At 34.6% G+C, this 27,542-nt stretch overlaps 1 protein-coding gene across 1 annotated transcript in view; it reads right to left on the bottom strand.

Annotated features, from left to right (window-relative positions):
- NDST3 (N-deacetylase and N-sulfotransferase 3) overlaps window positions 1-27,542 on the bottom strand; it is a 133,972-nt gene that overhangs the window by 5,993 nt on the left and 100,437 nt on the right. The window contains exons 6-12 of the mRNA XM_032462383.1: window positions 26,198-26,380; window positions 23,936-24,032; window positions 19,610-19,733; window positions 15,553-15,727; window positions 11,639-11,809; window positions 10,148-10,257; window positions 1,198-1,300 (exon numbers count right to left, since the gene is read on the bottom strand). Coding sequence (XP_032318274.1) covers window positions 1,198-1,300; window positions 10,148-10,257; window positions 11,639-11,809; window positions 15,553-15,727; window positions 19,610-19,733; window positions 23,936-24,032; window positions 26,198-26,380 — 963 coding nt within the window. The remainder of the gene's footprint in view (window positions 1-1,197; window positions 1,301-10,147; window positions 10,258-11,638; window positions 11,810-15,552; window positions 15,728-19,609; window positions 19,734-23,935; window positions 24,033-26,197; window positions 26,381-27,542) is intronic.

The raw sequence follows: 27,542 nt of genomic DNA, 5'->3' as shown, positions 1-27,542 counted from the left end.
GTTTTAGTTTTAATAAATATATAGAGAAATAGCTTTGACATACATGAAAACAAGGTATTTTATATTACTGTGTTGAAAGACTTTGGAAATCACCCTTGAATATTTATGTATAAGGATTGTTTTCATAGTGCTTTGAAGGTATATTTTAATAATCCACTGAAGAAAACTGGAGTTCTGAGAATGCAATTTGTTCATCAAAACAACAGGAAGAGCCCACACAATGCCTTTTCGATAGAATTTAATTATGAGCTTAGTGAGGACAGGCCCGATCTCTATCAGGCTGGAATAAAAAAAAAGGTCCTCAGAGTCTTCAAGTATTAAAAAATACTCAGATAAGTTCAGACCATGTTAGGATTCTAAGACCACTATAGGATTCTTAGTTAACATAATGTATTAAACATTGTGGGAAAACAATACCAAATAATATTTAAATTCTTTAGTTAAAAATTTTTTTTTCACACAGTCAACCTACTTGCATTCTTATGTCCATACTGTATGTCAACTGGATTGATTACAAAATCAAAACAGTTAATAAATTTTAATATGTGTGAAATAAGCATTAAACTAAAACAAAATAGGGTTTACAAACTGGGAAAATGGTAACATTAAGTGATCACCATGTCACTATTCTGAACAGAATAAACATGAGGTACTAGACACCTACTGCAAAGTTTGGTTTCTCCATTCTCCAGAGCCTAAATTATCTGCTAGTATGTTAAACATTTGGGAAGTATATTCATTCTTTCATCTTATTAGCCTATTAGTGGTTCCAAGCTTAGCCTACCAGTAGTTAATATTATTATGCAGGCCACCCTTACTACTATAGAGTGACTTAGGCAGTGGAAAAAAAAATCTTTTGGTCCTATTTTCAATTTCCAGTTGATGTATTTCCTGTCTTGGTTTCAGTTAACATTTTCAGTGCTAAAATTTCTGTGTATCATTCTCCTTGGAATGAGATGTTGCCTTCTTTGTTCTGACTCAAAATGGCAAATTCTATTGTTTTCCTTTATTCTTACATGACAGGTAATATATCACTGGAAAAATCCAAACAAGCAACCTGGATGCATTCAAGTTCAAATGTCACTTTTAATTTTTATAAAGAATGGATTTTTACTTTGATCACTTTTCTAAGAAACTTGATTTATTATTATTTATCACTTTGCTTACTTAGTTTGTATTTTTAAGCTCTGTACTTACATCAGGATCCATTGGAGGGTATTTTCTTCCTTTGCTCTTTCCAAGGCATTTTGTTTTACCTTCTTCCAGTAACTGACACCAGAAACCTTTATGAGAATCAAACCTAAAATAATACAAAATACAAAGCACAAAAAAGTATTTTTTTTAAAGTTATAAATTATTTTATTACCACAAAAGGGCAGAATTTTGGGAATAAAGAAGGGGTGGGAAGGTAAACCTTCTTCTAAAATTTTCATATGAAACTTTTGCCCTGAGTAATTATTGGTTAGTCAATTAAATTTTTTTCTTTTTTCTTTTTTAAACTTTTTTTTATTGAGTTACAGTCAGTTTACAATGTTGTGTCAAATTCCAGTGTAGAGCACAATTTTTCAGTTATACATGAACTTACATATATTCATTGTCACATTTTTTTTTTTGCTGTGAGTTACCACAAGATCTTGTATATATTTCCCTGTGCTATACAGTATAATCTTGTTTATCTATTCTGCATGTGCCTGTCAGTATCTACCAAAAAAGTATTTTTAAAGCAACTTATAAGATATAATGACCAAAAACATTAATCTTTTTATTTGGATAGTAATCTATAACCAGGGAAACTGGCATGTTTTTTGACCACATCACTTTGCATAAAGTCTTTTGGCATATTTCTGAATTCTCAGTCCATCTGTCATATTTGTGAGTTTGCCAGATTCCTAATAGAAAAATTGTCAGCAGAAGGTCTGCTATTAATAGAAATTAATAAGCCTACCTCCTTCATCTGGAAGGAAAAAGTTTTATAAATTGCAAGCCTCGTCTTTCCCTTTGCAGGGTTTAAAAATGACAAGTTAGTCTTCATCCATATCTATGGATTTACATAGTACTTGTACCATTCAACTGTAGGGTAATAGAAGAGAGAGGGTTTTGGTGTGCCACGGAGTGAATAATTTTAGGATTCTTTAGTTATAATCCAGTTAATTTTTTTCCAGAGCCACTTTCTTATTTTGGTATTCTGTATTAAAGTAATAACACCCAGAAATGAGGATTTTCATGGCATAATTATAATCAAAATAATAGTAGCACATTAAATTTATATTTCACTTTACCCAAGTATTTCATATAACCCTTTCTTACTTGAGCTCTCCTTATAACCTCTTGACGATATGGAGTATAGGATTTGTCCCATTTAATGGCACTTAGAATAGTGTTTGGCTCTTTGTGAATGTTCACCAAGTGTTAGTTAAATAAAAAATGAAAAAGAAGGAAATGTTTGTCAAGGTTTATTTATTTTGGACTATATGCATTTTCAGTATGCAGGTGACTCAAGTTTAGGCCTCCAGACCCTAGGTCCAGGGTCTTTTCTTCACTGGTCTCTGGGTATGTTTTGTATTATCATTCATTATGAAAAAAATAATAATTTCTATGCTTGAATATAGAAGTGAGAGTAGCAGTCAACAATGAGAATTCTTTCATGTTGCTTTTGTTATTCAGTGATTCTGCTGCTCTAATTTCTTCTTCATTAGGGAGAATTATCATTTAGGGCCACTTTTTCCTTTTGTCTTTAATCCATATTACTTCTCAGAATACTGCTTCTAACTTTTTCTTAAAACTACAGTGTGAACAATGAGCAATGGAAAATTGAAATAAAAACATTTAAATTAGCATTAAAACATGAAGTATCTAGGGATAAAAAAGAATGAAATTTTGCCACTTGTAGCCACATGGATGGACTTGGAAGGTATTATGCTGAGTGAAATAAGTCAGACAGAGAAAGACAAATACTGCATGATATCACTTATATGGGTAATCTAAAAAATACAACAAACTAGTGAATATAACAAAAAGGAAGAAGACTCACAGATGTAGAGAACAAACTAGTGGTTACCACTGGGGAGAGGGAAGTGGGGAGGGGCAAGATAGGGTAGGTGAGTAAGAGGTACAAATTATTAGCTATAAAATAAGCTACAAGGATATATTATACAACACAGGAAATACAGCCAGTATTTTATAATAAGTATAAACTATAAATGGAGTATATAACCTTTAAAAATTGTGAATCACTATATTGCACACCTGTACCTCAACTATACTTCAATGAAAATATTATAGCCACTTTGGAAAATTATATGACCCACCAATCCCATTTCTAGGTATTTACCTAGAAGAAATGAGAATATATGTCCACACAAAGGTCTGTACACAAATGCTCACAGTAGTTTTGTTCATAATAGCCCCCAAATGGAAACAATCCTATGTCTGTCAACTGGTGAAAGGCTAACCAAATTGTGATATATCTGAAAATTGGAGTACTGCTTAGCAATAAAAAAGAACCTAGTTACTGATAAGTGTAACAACATGGAGGAATGTCAAACGCATTACGCTAAGTGAAAGAAAGAAGAGTGGTTACTAGGGGTCAGGGGTGAGCAGAAAGGATTGACTGCAAAAGTGCATGAGGAAACTTTTTGGATTAATGGAAATGTTCTATATCTTGATTGTGATGGCATGTATACAACTGTACATGTTTGTCAAAATTCATCAAACTACAATTAAAATGGGTAGATTTCATTATATGTAAATTATACATTAATAAAGCTGATTTAAAATATACTGTGATTGTGTGATTTGGAGTTGTTCTGCAGCTAATCTTGTAGACTATAACTAAAGCTGTGTGAAAAGAAGGCAAACCTCCATTTCTGCCTCTGCACTGCTTTGGGTATTAGAGACGCTAAAGGATTACTCACATCCCACTTATGCAAAGCCCGTTTCTGCTCATTATTAAAGCAATTGTGTGAGATCAGGACACAACATGATATGTCTTCATGTTGTTTATACTGTTTTTGGAGTCAGTAAGGCAACTGAATAAATTGTTTCATGCTCAGAGACAGAAGAAAGGAGAGCATTAATAAAGACTATGATTGAAATAATCTATACATGAAAGCTGGAAAGCTCTAATACAACAGCATTTCTGGAATTCTGCTATTGATGTAGTATTTTTCCTGAACATTTTGTCTTTAGTAACTTCCATAATTGAATTCTGACTGATTTGAAGTATTCAAGTGATAAAATTTAGAATCCAGACCAGCTATTATAATTTTTTTAAATTAAAATACCTAACTATAGATTCATGTGTGAAACATGCACCATGCCTTATGTTAAAATGAACAGCCTTCTGACAGAATATTTCTTTAAGAAACACTAAACTTTACACATATTAAAGTTAAAAATCAAAAGAGAAATAGGTTTTTCTTTCACCTCTGCTAATTGATTACGTCTCATGCAGTGGGCTGTCATGCTCAGTTTTACTGAAAAAAATGTGTGCATGTGTAGCTGACACCTAGCCCAGATATCTGTATGCATAGGTTCGCAGGTGGCGGTATAAGTGTATCACAGTGGAAATGAAAAGGAGGTGAATGTAGAAGGGAGATCATATTTATTTTCCAGGTGGCCTGAAGTAGAAGGTGGAGGGATTAATGCTGATGAAGGATCTTGTGAGTTTGAGGACATAAGCAATTTAGAGCCCCTGTGAAGAAGCATGAAAGGAGATGGAGAAAGATCTTCTCCCACATCTGTTCAGATTAGCCTCAGTACTACTGCAATGTGGCAGAACAGCAAGGAAGCCTTTCTGTGTTGGCTGTGGCAGCTAGTTATTTCACACAGACACTAGTAATGGCTAGGACCCTCCTTTAAAGGCTTTCAGGAAGTGAACATTTTGGAGAAAATTCTATGTGCTGTTGAGTGTCTCTCCATGGTTACCCCTTCTTGGAGGTAGGGATACTTTATCATTGTGTCCCCAGAGTCTTGCACATAATAGTCATTCAATAAATCTTTGTTGAATTAAAGAATAAAACTAGAATGGACTGGTTCTTAAGTTTGTGGAATATCACCTGGGGACGTCTAGAAATAACTGGAAGACACTTATGGGCAGGGACAATCAAGATTCTCCAATGATTCAGCCTCCAACTGGTAATATCTCTATGTTAATGAAAATGTGACTTTAATTTTACTCTTGGGAAGGTGAATCCCAGGGAGCATTTAGATTACACTTAGAAAGTTCAAGAATGTTTGAAATATCTTTAAATTGAAATAACATGTCTGTGAAAGAATACTGAATTGCAAATAGTGCAAGTAAATTTCAAAGCCAAAACACCATTATTTAGGTGTTACTAATATGGAACAAGCACAGAAGTTTTTAAAAGTCTGTTCCCTCTCTATAAACAGAATTTTATGATGTAATGAACCATTTTACTGATACATATTTTATTTTTAGCAGCTGTTTTAGAAAAATTGAACTATAGTCAGTTTACAATGTGTCAATTTCTAGTGTACAGCATAATAGTTCAGTCATGCATGTATATACATATATTCGTTTTCATATTCTTTTTCATTATAGGTTACTACAAGATATTGAATATAGTTCCCTGTGCTACAGTAGAAACTTGCTGTTTATCTGTTTTATATATAGTAGTTAGTATCTGCAGATCTCGAACTCCAATTTATCCCTTCCCACTTCCTTCCCCCACTGGTAACCATAAGTTTATTTTCTGTATTTTAGCAGCTTTTTTGAGATATAATTTACATATCATAACACAGATTTTAAGTGTACATTTCAGTGATCTGTAGCAGATTTATATAGCTGTGTAGTTTTAGAACATTCCAGTTTTAGAACATTTCCACCTCCCCCTCCAAAATTCCTTGGAGCCCACTGAAGTTAATCCCTATTGTCACCCCCAGTCCTAGGCAAGCACTCATCTGCTTTCTTTCTCAAAATTTATCTCTTCTGAACATTTCCTTTTTTTTTTTTGAGGTGTGGATATGCCAATTTTTTAAAAATCTGTTAACCAGATTGGTTCCAGGTTTTGGCTATTATGAATAATGCTGCTGCGAACAAGTCTATGTGGACGTAGATTTTCATTTCTTTGGGGGTAGATTCCTAGGAATGGAATTGGATTAGTTATATGCTTCTGTTTAATTTTTAAGAAACTGCAAAACTGCTTTTCTAAAGTGGCCATATATTATACATTACCTTCAGTAACATATGAGGTTTCCAGTTTCTTTACATTCTTGCCAACATTTGGTATTGTCTTTTGGATTACAGCCATTCTAATGGTATTTCAATGTGATTTTAATTTGCATAGTGCCATGATTACATATTTATTAATGCAAACTGACAGTGTATCTGGAGATAGATTCTTTTTATAATAGTGTCTGAGACAACTTAAAAAGCTGATTTTAAGGTTTCAGTTTTTTAAAGGAAGTACTTTCTGTTATACTATTCATTAGTAAAAATTCACAATATTGTTTTTCTCTAGTTCTAACGTCTTGTGCCAATATGAAGAGCCTAATAGATTGGCACTGTAGGCTTCAGAGGACTCCTGCCTCACTTGCTGAGTGACTTTGAGCTTAGGTTTTCTGTGCCCTGGTTTTGGAAAAGGAGCAAATAATTCCTATTACATAGTGTTATGAAGCAATACATATGAAATAGTTAGAACTTATAAATGTATACTGATTTTGAAATGCTATAATCACTTTTAAAAACAAATTTGTAAGAAATTGGAATAAAAATTATTTTTTTTATTGCTTAGCATTTCTAGTTGCTGTTTCACAGGTTGTCTAGAGACCCAACAGATTTTCGCTACAATGGGTACTGCTTTTGCTATTAAAAAAAGTTTTAATTGGGCACAATTTTACTCAAACTCATCTGAAATGGGAAAGAATTCCCATTGATTAGAATATTAATTTGGTTGCCAGGGGAAGTGATACTAGAAACAAGTGAAGCAGCTTCAGTTCTTTATGATTTAGTTAAGCCCCATCCACAGAACAAAACAAAATAAAGACACAATCTTCATTCAGCTCCTGGCCTTAAAATCCTTACTGTTCATTTATTAGTTTTCATAGTAAATTATTATTAAAAATTCATATAACTCAGTCTGGTTTCATTCATGCTAATAAAGAGGTTAAATCACTGAGAAATAAAGATGTCTGGTTCAGGTATTTAGCTAACTAGTATTTGTAATTGTGAAGTGGTCATTGATGACTAGATATAATTGTGAATGGATATATTCATGGGAAAAATAAAAGTTTATAGTTTTCATTTTAGTTTATACAAATTAGCGAAATTCTATGCTGAGCATTATTTTTCCTATTTTTTTCTTAAATGATTAGACCGTTTTGAAACACTTGATGATACATAACATGCAAGCTAAAGTAATGTCAGTTTATCAATTCTATTTATAATTTAGAGATTAAGGTTATATTGAACAAGAATTATAAAATGTAAATTTACGTAATTGAATGAGAAAGTTCCCATTTATATATTTTAAAGCTTATACTGCTTATTTCAGATCACAACCACACTCAAGAAAATCAGATTTTTTTTACATCTTCAATATGTCCTCTAAAATCCTTGATGACGGCACTAAGTGATTTTAAGATATTTTAGACTACCCATGACTGTATGAACACTTTCTGTAGTGATTGTGAAAAGGAATAAATAACACTCTTAACAATGGAAATTTATTGCTGTTTTTCTTGAAAATACTTCTGAAACTGGATTTCTTTTTTAGTATTAAAGATAATAAGTTTATAGATTTCTTAAATTGGAGTACTCTTTTATGCCAAGATTGCATGGCAAACCTTTGCACAGACCTAGTTTCATTCATTTATTCTACTGTGTGCAAAGAACTGGATTTATGTGGTTAGTTGAGAATTCATATCTGTTTGGAGTTCAGTATATTCTTAGAGGACTTTAATTTTTTAAAGCAGCAAAGAGGTAGTTTTCATCACTAGTAGGAAAAATATGAAGCAACAAATGTCATTCCTGAGAACATACATTTAATGCACCCAGTCATCTCCAACACGTCCGACGTACCACAGAAACAATTTACCTGTACAGTTACTTCAGTGAGAGTAACTAAATTTTAAGGGCAGGATTCAGAGTAACTGCAAAGGGCATGGGTGAAGGAGGATTTAGACCTAAGTCAATGACAGGAAATTCCAAATATTCTACAACAGGTACACTGCTGGTTTTTACAAGGTGTGTCAGGCCAACGGATTGACAGGAAAGCATAAAAAGAAACTGAATGGCAGTACATTATCTCTATCAGCAGGGTGAGTGACTGGGCAGCCCTGTGGGACCAGATACTGTGGTTTCAGAGACTACACACATCTTATCTTGCTGCTTCACCCACTGAGCCCCCAACCAGGCTAGACAATCACATAAGGGGTAATTTTAGCCAGGTACATCCCAGGTGCAAAGTGACCCACGGTTCTTTGTATATAGTATGTTGCTTTGATACTAATTTCTCTTAAGTTTACACTCCCTTAACTTGGCAGTGGCAGTGAATAAAAAGCTTGCCGCTGAGATGGATGCGAAGGGGACAAATCCACAGCATGCAGGTCAAGGACCATTCCGTAAGAAAAAGAGATTATGTCTTTTTGGAATACTCCACTCCTTCTTCCTGAAATACAGTGCTTTGCTAGATACTCTATAAAAAAAAGACCACCCAAAGATAAGCTAACTTGAAATAGAAAACTGTTTAGAAAATAAAAGCTTTCTTTTCTAAGAGATCCTTAAAAAGATACAAAGCAGAAAGTGGACTTGAATTGCGAATTGAAGCAAAAATCACTCGGCTTTCTTTAAGGTCAAGCTGAAAGTTAAATACCTGAGGCTGGTGTCTGTGTTAGTACTTCAACTAAGCTCTACAAAGCTCTGATAGTACTCACACGACAGAAAACACAGAGGTCAGACGGTTAATAGTAACAACAAAGTAAATGACTCTTAGGAGGGAAGCTCAAAACTCAAGTACCAACTATTCCTTTGTTCTTGAAATCAAAATGTCTCTCTTATGTCTCTACATATGATTTGTGCAAGATGTACGCAGTATTTGATGTTTTTCTGCCAATCTTTTACTGTAAGGGGTGGTGAAAGGAATCCTGCCTCTCACTTTCTAAACTGCTGTAGCATAAAGAGTGCGATGAAAAGAGGGTATCAGTTGACCTATAGAACTGCATTTTATACTGTGAAACACAATGGATGAATTCCACAATAGAGTCTTACCTGGTTTCTTTAAAGCTCAGTCTATCACTCTAAAATTAAATATATATATATTATAGTGAGAGCCAGGCCCACGGCTCATCCAACTCAGGATCTAACAGTTAACTTGTTCCAGTTGCATATGAAATAGGAACAAAGGCACCCTCGTAACTGATTGGCAACCATTATAAATGGACAAAGCAAGGTGGAGGTCTGATGTAAAATGCCAGATCAAGTCCAGAGTGAGGATTAAGGTGAGGTAAGAGAGGCATCCACTCTCAGGCATCTGTAGAGTCCTGACAGGGAGTGCCTGCTTAAATCCTAGTGCCTCTCTTGCCTCACCCTGGTCCCCACCCAGATGAGAGTTGATTACCTAGGAAATTTAGATGGAACCAGTGAAAGAAAACCAAACAGGAGCTGAAGCTGCTGAGGCCTGACAAGGTCAGACCTACAGTGGGAAAAGACAAGGAAACAATGCAAGAATGTGTAAGAGTAATCATAGCACATTTGTGTCTGCCTATTCAGTCATCTATTGGGCTATTTCTTGCTGTATGACATTGTTTTTGAAAATTACACGTAAGAGAGAGGAGTTCATAAATCACCCTTTTATACTTCCAAGACGTCCCAGTATTGTCTTTTAAATAGACTCAGACTTATTTTAAGTAGCCTCTTATAAGATTAGTTGTAGTCTTAAGAGTTACAACAGTTTTGTTCCTCTACTTTCCTTCCAGGGGAAATCTTTCATAGTTAGAAATCAATAGAGGATTTTGGACATTTCTTTGCCACACTGTTGAAATGTTCTTTCCCAAGTGGTTAAGGTCAACTGGAAAATAATCAGGAGGTAAGGAACAGCTAACTCAACAGTTGCATCACCAAACTACAGTTTCTTGAAAATCAGGTCTTTGCTGAAACTTCAATAAATTAATTAGAATATAAACTTACGTTAAAGCTTCTGAGTAATTATAATGAGGAGAAACGCCTAGAAACTTCTGGACTTCATCCATCACAGTAGCAGGATCTGTTCTTAGCTGTTGTCCATCGATAATTAGCAACTAAATTACCAAGGAAATAAAAAAAGACAATGCACATTGAAAAAAGACATGTCACCGTACAATAAAAAAAATTCTGCACTCTGAATTTATTCAATGAGAGACACTGTACCAAGGGGATTTACATGCGTTGTTGTTAAGACATAACCAGGCCATCCTCATTAATGACCTGGAATAAAAAATAAATCACACTAATGAAATGCACTCATGTTTTGTAGTCTGAGGAGTCCTGCAAACACAATGAAAACAAAAAAGCCATTTGAAGGTACCAAGAGAACTTAAGAATTGGGACTACAAAATCACAAGCGGAAACCAAGTTTAAAAAGAGACAAAAAAAAGATTCAAGTCGGGAAGGAGCATTGTAGGAAACGAGAGGTTATAAGACCAGGTACAGTGAGACTGAGGACTGTCATTTTCTGTGATTCCATTCAAAGGAGAAGCACTGTAAAGTTTTTAGAAAGCTTTGAAAATCCATTTGGAGTAAAAGATAAGACTCTCAGAGAACCTGAAAGGGAATGTAAGTTCCTCAACAGACTTAAAGTAGGAATTTGCTTATTACTCTGATGAAGAAAGGGGATGAACTAAGCAAGATAAAATGCCAGGAGCCTGGATGGAGGACCATAAAGCTTGGAAGGCAGTTCTTGCTTATACCTCTTCTCCAATATTTCTATTTAGTTTATACCAACATCGTTCAATAGAATTTTCTGCGATGATGGACATGTTCTCCAGCTGTGGTGACTAACAGGTCACTACTGAGCATTTGAAATAGGGCTAATGTGATTGAGGAACTTAATTTTTAATTTTATATAATTTTAATAAAAATTTAAATAGCCATATATGGTTGCATATATGGTATCACTTTGGATAGCATGGCTCTAGACACATAGGCATACCCCATGACTGATGTGACTGGACTGCTTTATGCAATCCAATGTAGGGGCTAATTTTGTAATCTAGGCAAAAGAGGGAAGCAGGGAAGCCAAAAAAAAAAACAGAGGACTTATGAAAAATTCAGCAATGTGGTTCAAAGGGAAATAATGGCACTTAATTAAGCAAAACAGTGTTTGCCTTGTTAAGAGATTCTCAAGCTTTATTCTCAGAATAAGAATCAGGAGTATCACGCTTCTGAATCTCTTTACAATCAGGAAAGGTATGCACTAGAAAATAGGACAGGGAGAATTATCCTGAAATACTTCTAGAGAGAAAATTAGATAGTTTTTTATTTTTTTTTTAACCTCTGCCGATATTCTTTGCCAGGGTCTCATTTACAACTAAAGAGTAAAAGCTAGTAATGTTTTATTGAGTAAAAATTTCCTCTCTCCTAGAGGCAAAGTCATCAACTTAATGAGATTGTAACATGATGTAAATTCTTATTGCTCAATACCTGAAAGGGAGGGAAATAAACAAGCCATCTCTCGATGTGGCTGGCATACCACCCTGGGACCAAGCATCTCTTCTGCAAGGCTCTAAGCTCGGAGGGTGCACGGGGCCCGGCTGAGATCACTTCGTAGAAGCTGAACTTCAGAGCTGCGGGGTCTTCATGTGATCGCTGATGCTATGATGAAAAGGTGGATAATGAAACTAACTTGAACCCTAGGTATAAATAATTAAAAACCAATCTCTGTGACAAGTCACAAAGCTAAAGGAAGGAGTGCCTCTCTGCTGGAGAGTTACTTGTTTTGCAATTAATAAAGGATGGAAATGTTTGCTTGGAGCATCAGGACTTAAAGTTATGACGCTGATGAGAATGTATTTTTGAGAACTATTTGGTTGAGGTGGAATTCCTGATAAGGATTCCTTCACCAATTTTACGGAGTCATTTCCTTCGTGTATATATTTTATTCTGCAAGTAAACTTTTGAAAGTTGCATTAATGCCCTCTTTTCGGCCCATAAGAAATCATTTGTTATGTCCAGTGAATATCCTTAATGCACAGAGCACTCTACCAGTTCTGCCAGACAGTTTTGCTCCATCTGGTAATGCAGTTTTAGATTAGAAAAGCCCTATCAGCCATATAAATGGAGAAACTACTGAAAACTCTGACATGTTCATTATCTGAAATCCACAGCTTTTATCAGGTACTACCTAGCATCTAAAAGCCAAGGTTATTTTACCTAATGGTAACCTTCACGATGAATCAGAATCACTTATTGTACAGAAAATGCAGAAAGCAGCAATCCAAATAGGAAAGTGTTTCATGATAGCTCAGGCTAAGGCCCAGGGGTTTGAGGAAATCACCTTTTCCCTAAATTGACCAATAAATATTCAGGCTTAGTGGTGGGTTTGTGGATGTTTTTAACACATTGAGTTGAATAGCAAATTTGCCGCAATTGAGATTCAAATTACTATACTACAAACTCTACTAAACTTTGTTAAGGCCTGCGTTTTGCCACTGTGGAGTGATTTATTTGTAATATTTAGGACATTTTGTTAGCTTGCAGCCCTGAAATTCCTTTTTCAGCAAATTCTCAATTTTTCAAGGCTAAGTGGTTGCCACACTCCAATTTTCTTCTTTCTCTTTGAGTCAATTAGGGCTTATTTCTCTTTTCTCCAGATACCCAGTGGAAAAGGTAAAAGGTGCAAGATCAAATCAGTCAGTTTGCAATTTGCTGTATTTTTGACTTGATGGCTCCAGGAGTTTGGCATGACTGATTAGTGTGGAATTGTGATTTTGGCTTTCCGGGATGTCTCATTCCCTGTTATGCAGAGTATTATCAACATGCCTATCTAAGATCCCATTTGCTTTATATGACCTTTTCCCACTCTGTCCCAGCCACAAAACCTTTCCTGACAATCTTCTTTCTTTTGTGAACCTGGGGAAACTGTTTTTTTCTTTTTTAAACATTTTTTTTTAAGTATAATCAGTTTACAATATGGTGTGAATTTCTGGTGTATAGCATAATGTTTCAGTCACGCATATACATACATATATTCCTTTTCATATTCTTTTTTATTATAGGTTACTACCAGATATTGACTATAGACATTGTATGTGCTATACAGAAAAAGCTCATTGTTTATCTATTTTATATGTAGTAGTTGGTATCTGCAAATCCCAAATTCCCAGTTTATGCCTTCCCATCCCCTTTCTTCCCTGGTAACCATGAGTTTGTTCTGTATATCTGTGAGTCTGTTTCTGTGGAAAAACTGCTTTTGTTAAATAACAAAAGGACCCCATGCTGAGAAACTTTATTCTCTAATATCGACTGTCAGGGATGGAGATGTTTGAAATCAGTGAGGATGGAACCTCCTGCTCTTGCCTGGAGGATCAGAGCTCTGTGGGTCACTTTGATACAGAGAAGCAGCCTTTTTTGCAACCCCTGTGCAGTTTCAGATAAGAGATTTTTGGACATAACATTCCGCATTTATCTTAACTTTATAGTTTCCAAGGAAATAGGACCCTTCGTCTGCTTTTCAGCCCTGACCTCCCTATAACCCCTTGGACACACAGCCCTGCTTGCGCTATCAAATATTCCAATTTAATTTTACCTAAATTTTCCCCCTTACAAATCCTTCCCTTTTTTAAGGAAATGCCCAATAGTTCTAGTGTTCAGGCTCCTCTGCTGCAGCCTGTTAATATACCTAACTTGTGTCCCTGGTGGTCTTTATTGGGTGGGCTTTATCACTCTGTAGAAGTCTGTCACTTAATACTTTCTGATTTATACACTGGTTATTTTTACATATTTCTCCAATTAGACTGAAGGCAATCTTGAGCACCGCATCCATATTTATTAATTTACCTTCAAATCACACTTAGAACAATACTTTGCACAAGGAGGTCATTAAAATAATTGAATGAATGGATGAACACATGGACATTAGGAAGGTGGTTTTTAAATTACAAAACACGAATGATAATTAAGGATCCTAAAGACTAAAGACACTGACTGTTAATTTTGTTATGTTCTTATATTTAATTCTGACTGCTTTTTATTGAACTTTTTCCATTTGATGATTAATAAAATATCACTAGGACAGTTTTTTCATGTTATTTTTAATGATTTATTAAAATAAAAATGTATTTAATGTACAAGTATTATGATTAGAGTCTGTTAAATTATTTCAAAGTGATTGTTTCTGTGCTAGGTTCTGACCAACATCAGAAATATAACAGCAATGAGTATATAAGAAAGAGGCTTAGAACAGGGGACAATGGGTGGGCTTTCAGTATGACAAGTTCATATATATATTTATTTTTTGTATCTATTCTTTTTCAGATTCTTTTCCATTATAGCTGTTACAAGATATTAAATATAGTTCCCTGTGCTATACAGTAAATCCTTATTGTTTATCTATTTTATATATGGTGGTGTGTATCTGTTAATCTTATATGCCTAATTTATCCCTCCCCCTTGTTTCCCTTTTGGTAACCATAAGTTTGTTTTTTATGTCTGTGAGTCTGTATCTGTTCTGTAAATAAGTTCATTTGTGTCATTGTTTCAGATTCCACATATAAGTGATTATCATATGATATTTGTCTTTCTCCATCCAGTTTACTTCATTTAGTATGATAATGTCTAGGTCCATCCATGTTGTTGTAAATGGCATTATTTCATTCTTTTTTACAGCTGAATAATATTCCATTGTGTGTATTTGAGTGCATGCACACACACCACATCTTCTTTCAGAGAATTCCTATATTTTCTTATATTTAGTTTTGCTATTAAGTTATTTCTTGAGTACAAGCAGTTATTTAAGTTCTTTTAGACTCAAGGTCATCAATCTATGGCCCATGGGCTAAATTTGGCTTGCTGTTTGTTTTCATAAATAAAGTTTCATTGGAAGACAGCTAAAGTCATTCATTTAAGTATTTTCTATGGCTGCTTTTGCAATAAAATGGCAGAGTTGAAACCACATGGCCTGTGAAACCTGAAATATTTACTCTCTGGTCCTTTTCAGAAAAAAACCTGTGACTTCTGCTTTGGGGAATCAGTTATATTCCTCATCTGTCAACTGAGATGATAAAAGCAGCATTATACACATATTAGATGAAAATAATAATTTTAGGTTACATTTTACTTTTCAAATGCAGATGTACAGAAGCACAGATATGTGTACAAGTATATAATATTTTGTTTGCTCTATTTTAATTTCTTCATTGCATTTATTAAATGCAAAATTAATAAAAACTTAAGGAGTAAGTTTCACCACAGAAACAGAGAAAAAATTATTCACGTTTCTGCAGATATAAACTAGCAAATCTTCTCTTTTATTAAATCCTAAGGTGGTGGCTACTGCTGAAAACCATCTTCTCCATACTCCGCTTCTACATGCTGTATTCTGTCTGTATTTTCCTTACCTGGTACCAGGAATATGCTCGGTCTGATGGGTCAATGAGAATGGTGATGATCTTGGCTTTGGGGACCAGAGAAGCTGCTCTTTTAGGAGCTTCCTCTGAGTGGAAGTAATTGGCACTCTTCTCGAACAGAAAGTCAGTAGTAACATTAGATGGGACAGGGAAGAAATCCATATACCTAGAAAAGGAATATTTCTCAAAATAAGACTCTGGTTTATATTCATACTCTGGTAACTGAAGATGTTAAAGGTGTCCCACAAACAAATTCATTTGTTTCCTAAACAAAAGCCTTTTTCTTTAAGGCATTTGTCCCACATAATTAGCAAGGAAAAAATATACAGGAACACTAACAATGTATTTTGAAAATGCTTTCCTAAATACATTTTTTTTTCTGCTTAATATCAGGAAGAAAGGTATGAGAACGAAAATGTACATGCAGAATGATCAAACTGCAACAATAATCAGTCTAGCTGTATAAAATGGATCTAAATACAGAACTGTTTTACAGAGAAAAATATGAGTGCTCAACCAAAAAGAAAACTTGATCAAAACAAATGATATGTACAGTTCAAAGGCATTTTAAAAGAACTTAGACAAAACATTTTTTTTAAATTCATCATAAGTAAAATAATTTCATTCCTACTAATGTATTATGCTACTGCTACATTCAACTATAAAGTACCAAAGTACAGACCAGATCTGATATAAACACTGCCTATTTGGTTAATTTTTTCCATGTATAGCCATTTATATCCTTTAGAATAATTATAAATTTTAAAAAGTATGTACATATTTCCAGATGAAAATCCTATCAAAATTTCCAAGGTCAGTTCCTGTATCCTTAACTGAGGTCAGAATTTAAATCACCAGCAGAGTGAACACAGGAATACCTGTGGCCTCAAGCTCAGAAATGTAGGACATAATAGATTTTATATAATATTCTATTTGTGTAAAATGTCAAATATAAATGAATTCAGCATATGATAATAGGTATTTCTGAAGCACCAAGGAAAATCTTTCAGAGGAAAAGGGGCCTTATTAGAGAGAACATGCAAATTTAACTTCGATATTCCTTACATTTTATGATAATGGCCTCACCCTCCACCCACACCCTCTTCAATTCATAAGCCACTAAGATTTTGGGCTACGAAGATAAGGTAGTTCAATAATTACTGAATGAGAGTCATTAACATTTATGTGATGACTTCTTTTTGCAGTGTGCTGTTTTCTTTCAGTCACATAGTAAAGCTTCTAGTAGGATTCCAGTTGTCATATTACAGAGTTTGACTGGTACAACAAAGTGATATCTTGAAACTCAGGGCAGTACAGAAATCCTTTTATGTTTTCTGGAAATTGCTTTATTGGTGATATGTCATTCTGGAGTCCTTTTCTTTTGGGGTAAAGACATGGACAAAAATTTTTGCAAAGTTTGATCTGCTGTCTGTTCTGGTGTATATTCTATTTGTAGAAAGTGCCAAATATTAGGATACTTTTTAGATGCCCACACTGGTTCCAGGGGTGCTAAGGTCATACCAAATGTCTGGTGGTATCTTACTTGGTACAGGCTTGTCTCAATCTTGCTTATTCTGAGAGAGGCTCCAAAAATCACAAAAGAAGGGCAGAAGGTACTGAATTCAGTTAACTTTTAATTTTAAAAAACTGTTCCCAGTAGTCCTCAATATCTACAATACTTTAGGCCTTGAAAACATCATGCATTTCTGGATCTTGGACCTATAATGTATTGGTTTTCCCCTGGGCCAGAGGCTCACAGAGAAAGCAGGGTCCAGTTCTTGTCTGCTTGTGTGCTCATGTTTTTCTAGTATAGTGGCTGGTACTTATAGACTCTTGAAAAATGTCTGATGAATAAATAAGAAAATAAAAAGAGTTCAGCTTCCTATCTTCAGGGCGGAAATGGGTCCACATTTGGAGAATATGAATTCAGGTTGCTCAAAGAACTGGTGAGCAAACCAGAGTGGTTTAAAATTTTGGGTGTCAAAACTAAATGCCTGCCTCATTTGCTACTCCCATAGTACCTCAGCATTTTTTTTTTTAACTGAAAGATGTGATTTTTGTAACATTCCACACTTATTTATTTCTTAGGTTGACCCTGTATTTCCAAGTGATTTTACTCAAAGCCGGATTAAGATGTTTAGAGGTCCTAAATGTTAACAGGATTTGATGGCTCTCTATATATCCCTCCAACCTGCCACTGCATCCCCATGTAATTATAAAAAATAATACCAAACTGTAAAAATAGAAAATTTAACTGTTCACATCAAACAAACATTTTCTTAGGAATCCTGATCACAAATCTTAGCTATTTTATCTAAGATGGAGTTTTCTCATTTTCATTTGCCCTGCTTTGCTGGTGCCCTAACCCTGTGTTTAAGCTGCCTGTTAGTTAAGGCAGCCCTGATTCTACCCCATTCTCCAAGAACAGATCCTTGTCTCCAGATTAACTGTGCCTAGGCTAATTCTGTAAGTGGCCCTGATACACAGAGACACGTAATATCCAACCCTGTGGCTCTGTGGTCCTAAAGGGACTGCTGAGGGGCTGATGCTTCATAGAGAGGCAAGGCCAGCCAGAGGACAGTGGATACATTTGATGTCCTTGAGAGCAAAGCTGTAGTTATTGCTAATAGACTGACATTTGCAGTTACTATTACTTGTTATTCGTGTTAATTGCCTTTTATTAAACATATAATTTGTCAATCAAAAGTATTTGCAGTTGGGATGTTTTTACTGATTTGTAATTAAAATCTTTCATTGCTCCTTTGCTTTCAACGTACTTATGCCATTTCTTTGTAAACTGCTTAAAGGACTTTTTGTTCCTGTTACAGTGCCTATACACTGGCTTATGAACAGCTTTTTAAAAAAAATTGAATATTCTCAGAGATATTCTTAAGTCCTAGGGAATCCAAGTAGCATTGCATTCCTCTCCACTTCTAAAGCAGGTTTTAATCACCCCCTTTAGTCCTGATGTTAACGTCATTTTATTCTACTATATACAAGCATATATATTTGAGTCAGTGGGCAAACAGCAGCTGAAGCAGTTGATGGTTTCTTGGTTCTCACAGCTGTTGCTTAACACCACCCAATTAATCAGTGTCAAGCACTGTCCTGAAAAACTGGCGCGGAAATACATAACAATTAAAATGTACGTAAATCCTAGTAGGTACTCAGATTATACTCAATCCACTTCTTTAGCTTTGCATTTGGACTACTGACAAGCAAACCTTGAAGGGGTTGATATGTATAAAATAGAGATCATACAATTTGACAAGAGGGGCTAATATAGAACACCTTTCTGCTAAACTACATGCAAAATGTTTATGCTCATACTCTAGAATTATTATAAGAATTTACTCTTTTATACCACTTTCTGCCCAGAATTTATACCTTAACAGAAAGACTTCTAGGTACATTTATGACTAACATGTTTGTTTGCCACACCTCTTCCTACTGTATTAATATGTTTTGTGTATATTTGACATTTTAACTTTTAATTTTAATTTAACTCTTCTCCTAAGATGGTTGATGTATTTCTAATTTCAAGGCCAAAAATTAAATTTTGTATAGTGTTGATAGCTTTTTGATAGCTTCTACTACTCATGAAATACCTACATATGTCTAGTTCTGTTTATTGACCTTTTGTACCAAAGCAAAGTAGACAATTCTGTATGTGAATTGTAGCATCACTTTAATGCAAAGGGCACAAGAACAGAAAGCTATGAAAGTGCTTTCTTAAGAGTAGAGAGGAATGAAATTCCTAGGTATTAGGTATTTCTCTGACTTTATATCTGTGATTACCATCAAAGATAATTAATGCAAATTGAAATTCCATGTAAGTCTTTTGAGGCGACAAGTCCCTTCATAAACTGAGAAAAGTTTGTTATGAATAATTTTTGTGCTCCTTCATGTTATTCCATCAGTTTTCGAGGTGCAGAGGATAACGCTTATTTGTGGCTACAAACTTGTATGCTTATATTAAATATTAGCGCTAATTTTATACTGTGCACAGTACATATACTTTTAGATTTATACTAATAACCCATCTTACCAATCAATCCCCCTGTGGTAGTTATTTCTATTAAAGAACTGTACCTCCTCAAAGGTTTTTGGGCTGGGGGAGTTACTAAGGATGGAAGGATGCATAACCAGGAACAAATACAAAGCAGTGGTTCCTGAAAAGACAACAGAGGTTTGGAGATTAATTAAATGAAAACACAGTGTCCTACTATTAGCATTTCAAAGTCATTAATAAGCTAAATATTACAATGATCCAAACAGATACATATAAGTACCCCTTGAATTAAATTGAATAGATAACCAGCATTTAAAAGAAGTGAATTCTAAAATACAGGGATAGTGTGATGTGAAAAGAGGCCTGTTGCAGGAACTGGGAGGACTGCTTTGGACCTCAGCTCAGTCACTGACTTGGTCTGTGACTTTAGCTTTTAGCTTTTCTGTCTTGGCTTATTAGTGGAAAATCACCTGCTGTGCTTATTTCCTAGGCTTTCTCTGAGGACGAAGAGACATACTGTACTTAAATATATTTTGATATTAATAAAGCATCATATAAATGAAAGCTATCATTATTTAATATAAGATTATATTATCAAATTAATACTTGGGTTCCCCTATGAAGTTCTTCCTAGGCCTATGAAAGCTTATTAACATTTTTTTTCATTTTCATTTGTTGTATTTATTTATTTTTTACATTGACGTATAGTCAGTTTACAGTGTTGTGGCAGTTTCTGGGATATAGCATAATAGTTCAGTCATAGACATACATACGTATATTCATTTTCATAATCTTTTTCATTATAGGTTACTGCAAGATATTGACTATAGTTTTCTGTGCTATACAATACTAAGCTTGTTGAATTTGAGACAGAATTTAAACTTTCAGCAAGTTTAACTGTGAATATACTTACATACCTATAAAAAGTAGTGTCAAAATTGTTTAAATTGATAAATTTGAAAAAAAATTGGTGCCCTTTTTTAGTGACATAATTAACAAAATTTGCATTTTTGGAAACAGAATGGCATATCACAGGTACCCATATAGATTTGTGACTAATTGGAGAACAAGGGTGTGATTTTTTTTAAAGTGAGCAATGTATTAAATTGTTAAATTAGTGTTTTAGAGCCTAAATTACAAGCAAAAGGTTGTAACTTAGTCATATTGCTACAGGAGAGATTAAGGCAGTCTGAGTTTAGGTGCTTAACCAGATGCTTGCAACTGTAACTGTGTTTATAAGATCATAATAAAAAATTTCTACTCTATGTATTCAGTATCCCTGAGGGAGAAATATACCCTCTGTTTCCACTTCTCTACTTTAACGTGATTTACATTCTTATACAATCTGGTGGAGCAGGACGTGTTAATTGCCTTCCAGGTCAACAGCTAGCAATGGCCTTATAATAGATCTCTCACTTGGAGAAATTACTGTTCTAACTTTGCTTAGTTTTAGTATTTTGCTGCTATCTGTACCAAATTTTAAATTTTCTCATCAGTCTGATAAGCTTTGTTTAGTTCTGTACTTATATCTACCGTATCAATACAACAACAAAAAATTGTTAAAATAACTCCGTCAACAGCAGTATCGTCTAAAACAATGAGGTGGAAGAGGCAGTGTTCCTAGATTATATCTGAGCCAAACAATGAACATTCTATCTATGATCATGGATAATTATAGGGAATGAAACATAGCAATCCACGATAAAGAAGTAAAATGTTCTTCACAAGCTTGACTTAAAACAGTGGTTCTCAAACTTTAGCATGGATCAGGTTCACCTGGAGGGCTGTTAATACAGAGAACTGGGCCCTATCCCAGAGTTTCTGATTTAGCACAGTTTGAGAATCCTTGACTTAGCAGAAATGTGGGACAAAATCCAAAACTTACTGGGAAACAAAAATGTTCCATTACTTAAAATCCATAGTACAATAAAGCTTTCTAGAGCATGATCTTTAGAGTCAGGTAACTTCTAGGATCAGGGGTTTTATTTCTAGCACTTACCAGTTGTGTGAACTTGAACGAAAAGTATCTAACCTGAGTCTTAGTTTTCTTATTTGTGTAATGGGGAAGAAAATACTTAGCTATCAGTGTTTTTCTAGGGTCAAGTGAGATAATCTATGTGAAAGGATCTAAATAGCTCCATATCTGAATATTAGTGAGGTATTTTTTAAAATTACAATTTTAATGAGATGAAATTCAGTAATGCATTTTAAAAATGGAAAAGAATATTGTTTGTAAAGATAGAATAGCTATTACAGTGAGAGAAAAGGAGATAAATTCCTTTCTTAGATCTACTGATAACATTCTTTTCTGAATTTTATTTTTAAGAACTGTCTTAGATTATGTTGTTTGCTCTTTTAATAGCATGATGAACATTAATAAGACAAATGGAAAATGAATATGATCTAATCATTTGCATAATCAGTAAAAGGTATACTGTAAATTATCAGTGGTCAAAAAATTAAGCTGTGAAAAAAAATTAAGTTGTGGTTTCTGAATTCTGTCTTTACCTACACATATTCTTGGGTCTGAATAAACTGTCCTGTGTGTGTGTCTCAACTACATAATCATAGACAAACACATTCAAAAAAATGCTTGAGTTTTTATATTTCTGTTAATTTCAACAGTGAAAAATTTGGATATCCAGATGATTATACATCTATGCAACATTATTCAGAAAAATACTTTTGGCAAAACTAAAGTTAAAAATGAAGCTCTTTAATTTTTATGGAACTGATATAAGAAGATATTTTTGTCTATTTAAAAATAATCTCATAAAATATCAATATGTACAACAATATAGATGAATCTCAAAAGCATTATGCTAAGTGAGAGAAATCAAACACAAAAGATTACACACTTCATGCTTCCGTATATGTGAAATTCTAGAAAAGGCAGAACTATAGTAGCAGAAAGTTGTCTGTGACTGAGATTGGGGTGGGGAATTTATTGGAAAAAGACATGGAGAAACTTTTTAGGGAGACAAAAGTGTTTTAAACCTTGAGTATTGTAGTGGTTACACCACTGTGTACAATTTCCAAAATTCATCAAGCTGTGCATTTAAAATGAATGAATTTCATTGCATGTAAATTATACCTCTAGAAAACTGGGGAAAAATTCAGTTTCTATAAAAAGGAGGTAAAAATTCCCTTCCAAAGGTAAACATCATATACAAATTGGAACAAACATTTGGAAACCCAGTTGAGTTTCAGATGACAAGTACTAATTCTGCCATCCAACCGTGATATTAACATATCTGCATATCTGGCGCAACACCAGAGGAAGCCTATCCTGCAGGGCTTTCTGTAGCAAACTTGACATGCCAAGCTTCAGAGAAGATGCTCATTAACGACAGAGCAATGTGATGACAGTGGGAGTTCACAGAGGAGACTTCAGTTTAAATGTTTTTCTAGTTGCTCCTTGACTTTAAATAAATAAGGACAAGTGAAATAAGGACAAGAAAAGTGTTTGCCATGTTTATTATTGTTTTCAGATTGATATTTGTAAATGGGACTATGAAAATGAACTGGCTAAACTTACTGTCTGTGTTACATAGAATTCTCCCCAATTATGTCTAAAGAAATGAGGAAAGGGAGTGTATTCCCCTTTGGAAGGGATGTGGTGAAATGACTGTTTTCTGTGAAGCTAGAAATGGAGAGCCCCAAATAATTTACCATGCGGGCTACAGCATGAATGCCTGGCATTTTAAAGCTTCTGCTGGGCTTCATTTTAATACTGATTCTTACAGAAACAAGAAGTTTATGGGGAAAAAATTGCACACTAGTTTAAGAAAATGTGTAAAAGATTTCTCCTGGGGATGGATAAATACCTTTCTTAGTGCAAAGTTTTGTTTATGTCTGGGAATTCTGCTTGTCAAACAACCTTTACAGACTTCTAGAAAATAGTCATCCCTGCAAGAAATAGTTTAGAAATAAACCATATCAGGAAAATGCTAGAAAGAGGCTAAAGTTCTGGACGAGTCAGAGGTATTTATTATGTCTCCATCTTGACTTTTGATGAAATCTTGCCAGTCACTCTCCAAACACATGATTAGTTTTGATTTTAGAAATGTTAATAACAACACTTTTCAATTAAGATCTTTGGGGAAAAAATAATATTTGCCACCAAATTGACTGCTGGATATTCAAACTGTGTGACATCTATTTTTATCCTTTCTACTTGAAAACTTTGGCAAGCCTTTAAGCACATTATTGAGCTCAATGAAGATTATATTAGAGAATAAAATGTGTTACACATTCATCAATGTTTATAGGAAGTTTGAGATGTCATTGTGACAAGAACTCATTGTCCAGTCATCAAGATTTTTACACTGTTTGGTTAATCATAACATAAAAAGTTCTCACCAGTTTTCTGGGGTCCTATTACCAAGAATTTTGGTAAGCGATCGCAGGTTTTTTCTTTAGACCAAATGTCTCTGTGGCGTTTGTCATCACAGGGATTCTAAACAGGAGAAGAATGCAGAGATGTATTTTTTGTGAGTGCCCATTGTGTACTAGAGTGTTTCATCTTCTGTCCTTGAAAAACGATCCAAGGAAACAAGGGTATGTGGCTCCTTCTTTTAAATGCAAGCCTTGAAGTGGCTTCATGGAAGATTTCAAATAACTCTTTTCCATCCTGAAGCTGAGTGTCTACTGAGGCAGTGGGGGAGGGGTGACATTTCCATTATGGGTTAACAGCCTCACAGCACTGAGGGTTTAATATATTTTCTGCAGTTGGCATGTCTGTGTCTTAATTTTGTGTGTGTGTGTGTGTGTGTGGTATCTGTTTTAAAACAGTGAGCGTTGGGCAGAGACTGTGCTTCCCGCTAACATAAAAGAAGATACACTCTCAGCATTCAGTAAGTAAGTGAAATATAAGGTGTCAAATTTTTATTCTAAGTAACTCTGTTTAAGCTTTCCTGCTGTGCTTCAAAGGGATATGGATCTCACAGTAATAATACTATTTAAAGAGATAGTAGATTCCTTTCAGCTGCCTTCAAAGATCAGTAAATGTATGTGTAAAACTATAACATTACAGACTCTGATGCCAAAAAGCAGTAAATTAGAACAAAAGGGTAAAATGAGAGTGAATTACTACGTTAGGGAAATCTGCTTTTGGTCTATGGTACTTAAACCAAACTTACTGTGCAGGATGTATCTAGAATGTCCTTAACTTTAACTACAACGTACATATTATGTAAAGAATTAACAGCACCCTTAAAACTATTTCAGGAATAGGCAAATAGGACAACACTCTATTTCTATTCAATTATTACTGTAAATTTGAGCAGTTAAACAAACTTGCTTATTTAGTATGAGGCTAAAGTGAGGGTATTCTTTTTGACTGTTGTTCTAGGAAAAAAGTGGTTTCACCTAAAATAATAATGATTTCAGTTTAAATATAAGGGATTAAATTAGCAGGGAAGTTGCATGTCTTTCCAGGGGCTAACATTTTGTGATGTTTCATCATGTTTAAGATAAAAAATATGTCTTTTTTAATCTTAACTGCAAAATAATATGCAATGATAATTCTGTAATCACCAACTTTAACCTACTAAAATGTGTAGTTATGTTTCTTTTGGGGGTTATCTGTTTGTGTCCAGGAGGTGATAAGCTCAAGGTCAAACTAAATGAAGAGAATGTTAGTGCTGAGCTTACTGCAAGTTCAATCTGTGAATTTACTGATTTCTACTTCTGAAGATTGTTATTATTATTCCATCAGCTCTGTCAGTAACATTCTTTGGAGCCAGGTGGCCTGAAACTCGTTCCCACTCTGTCATATAGTAGCTGTGTGACCTTGCTTCAGTGTCTCAGTCTTTCTGTACCCCAGGTTCTTCACCTGTAAAATGGGGATAATAACTATATCTACCATATAGGGTAGATGTGAGGATTAAATGAATTAACATATGTAAAGAACCCAGTCTGACACACAATAAGCATGATGTGGTTAGGCGCTAAGATGATTACTTTCTCCAGGTCCAGGAGTGGGCAGTTTAAGCTCAAAGTATGTTTTTGCAATTCTAGGACACATGAGAGTATAAGTTTTGAAATCTGGGTTATGCCTAGAGCAGTCTGAATATGCCATATTTATGTGACATTTTCACTTAAGAAGCTCAATGCTTTTGCCACTAAGCGTCTTCCCCATGTCCAAAGTAATTCCTGACCAATACTTTTGAAAGCTGCCTATATTCTGCAGCTGCTGACGTGCCCTCTAGTTCAGAGGCAGTTCTCAGTTCTGAACTCATCTCACCTACCATTCTAACATCATTTAGTCATTGGTATGGAATATGCTCAAGGCTAACAAGCTGGTAACCTGCCTAACACACTCCGAAACCATCTTCTGCTGTTTTAGCCTATTGCAATCTGCAAATTGATTCCTCACTCCTGACTGAAGACATTGCATCCACTGAATCCCTCACTGAGCTTTCAGAATTCCATAATTTCTAATGGGCATGCGCACAGAGAATTTGGCCCACTATGAAGTTTCTCAAATCTACTAACATTTTCAAAATGTACATTATTTTCCCCTCCCAGATGCCTTCACTTTTCATATTTGGATAACCTCATAGAACTCCAAGATATGTCTGTGGGATTAATTAAGTATAGAAATTATTGACCCAATCCTACCTGCCAGAGAGGGTCTTTTTGATCAGGAAAGAGCTCAAAATATTTGTGAGCCAGCTGCACTGGAGGCAGAGTCTGAAGTCGCAAGTTGGTCCAGCTCTGCACGAAGTTGGCCAGATTCACAAAGGTATACAATCCCAGTCGGTCATTTCCATAGTTGGACAAATGGGTCATGAAAATGCTGATCTGAAAAAGGCAAATGAATTTCAGTGTAAACACATTATTTTAACCCTAGGGGGCAGTGCAATCATAGCAATGTTAGTTTTTCTTAAGTCTTTGCACAGGGTTTAGAATCATGACATGTTTTTGAATTTTGGACATATCCCAAATATTCTCACTATATTAATGCACACTGGAGGATTTGTTATTAGCAAGACCTAATGAGCATTTCTTGTCTGAAGTTTTAATGTATTTCATAACAAAAACTGCCTTATACCCATGTTGATGCAAGTAGATTGATGCCTCATGATATGTGAACTATGCATAATTCCAAGGCAGTAGGATCCCAGGAGACTGGGATTTTGTAATTTCAATCAACTTAATTTAGTTTGTAATGCAGTACGTAGAGTTAAGGGGTATAAATTATCAATGAATTGTCGTTATTAGCATTAATTAAAAATGCTCTGATTTGTATTTATTAGAGGTCATAATGACAAAAGACTAGTGACTGAATTTCTACTAAAATAACTCTCAACTGTTTTCTGTCAATGACACTCTGAAACCCTTGTACATATGTATTGCATCTACTATTCCCAATAAGCCTCCTTTACCTCCTTTAAGAAAAGTTTTCAATGCTCGTCTAGATAAAATAAACTTCTCCTATGAGAGCAGGTGTCCTAGATTGAATCCATGCATTGGAAAAAATTATAGCAAACATGGGGAACTTTTTATTTATTAAAAAAATTTTTTATTGAAGTATAGTTGATTTACAATGTTGTGCTAGTTTGTGGTATACAGCAAAGTGATTCAGTTATATATATGTATATTTGTTTCATATTCTTTTCCATTATGGTTTATTACAGAATATTGGATATAGTCCCCTGTGCTATACAGTAGGACCTTGTTGTTTATTTTATATATAGTAGTTTGTATCTGCTAATCCCAAACTCCTAATTTATTCCTCTCTCACTTACCCCCTTTCCCCTTTTGTAACCATAAGTTTGTTTTCTATGTCTGTGAGTCTACTTCTGTTTTGGAAATAAGTTCACTTGTATCATATTTTAGATTCCATGTATAAATGATATCATATGGTATTTGTCTTTGTCTGACTTACTTCACTTACTATGATAATCTCTAGGTCCATCCATGTTACTGCGAATGACATTATTTCATTCTTTTTTGTGGCTGA

Source organism: Camelus ferus, chromosome 2, assembly GCF_009834535.1.
Source record: "Camelus ferus isolate YT-003-E chromosome 2, BCGSAC_Cfer_1.0, whole genome shotgun sequence".
NCBI classification, from domain to species: Eukaryota; Metazoa; Chordata; class Mammalia; order Artiodactyla; family Camelidae; genus Camelus; species Camelus ferus.
This window is presented reverse-complemented; position numbering and strand designations above follow the sequence as displayed.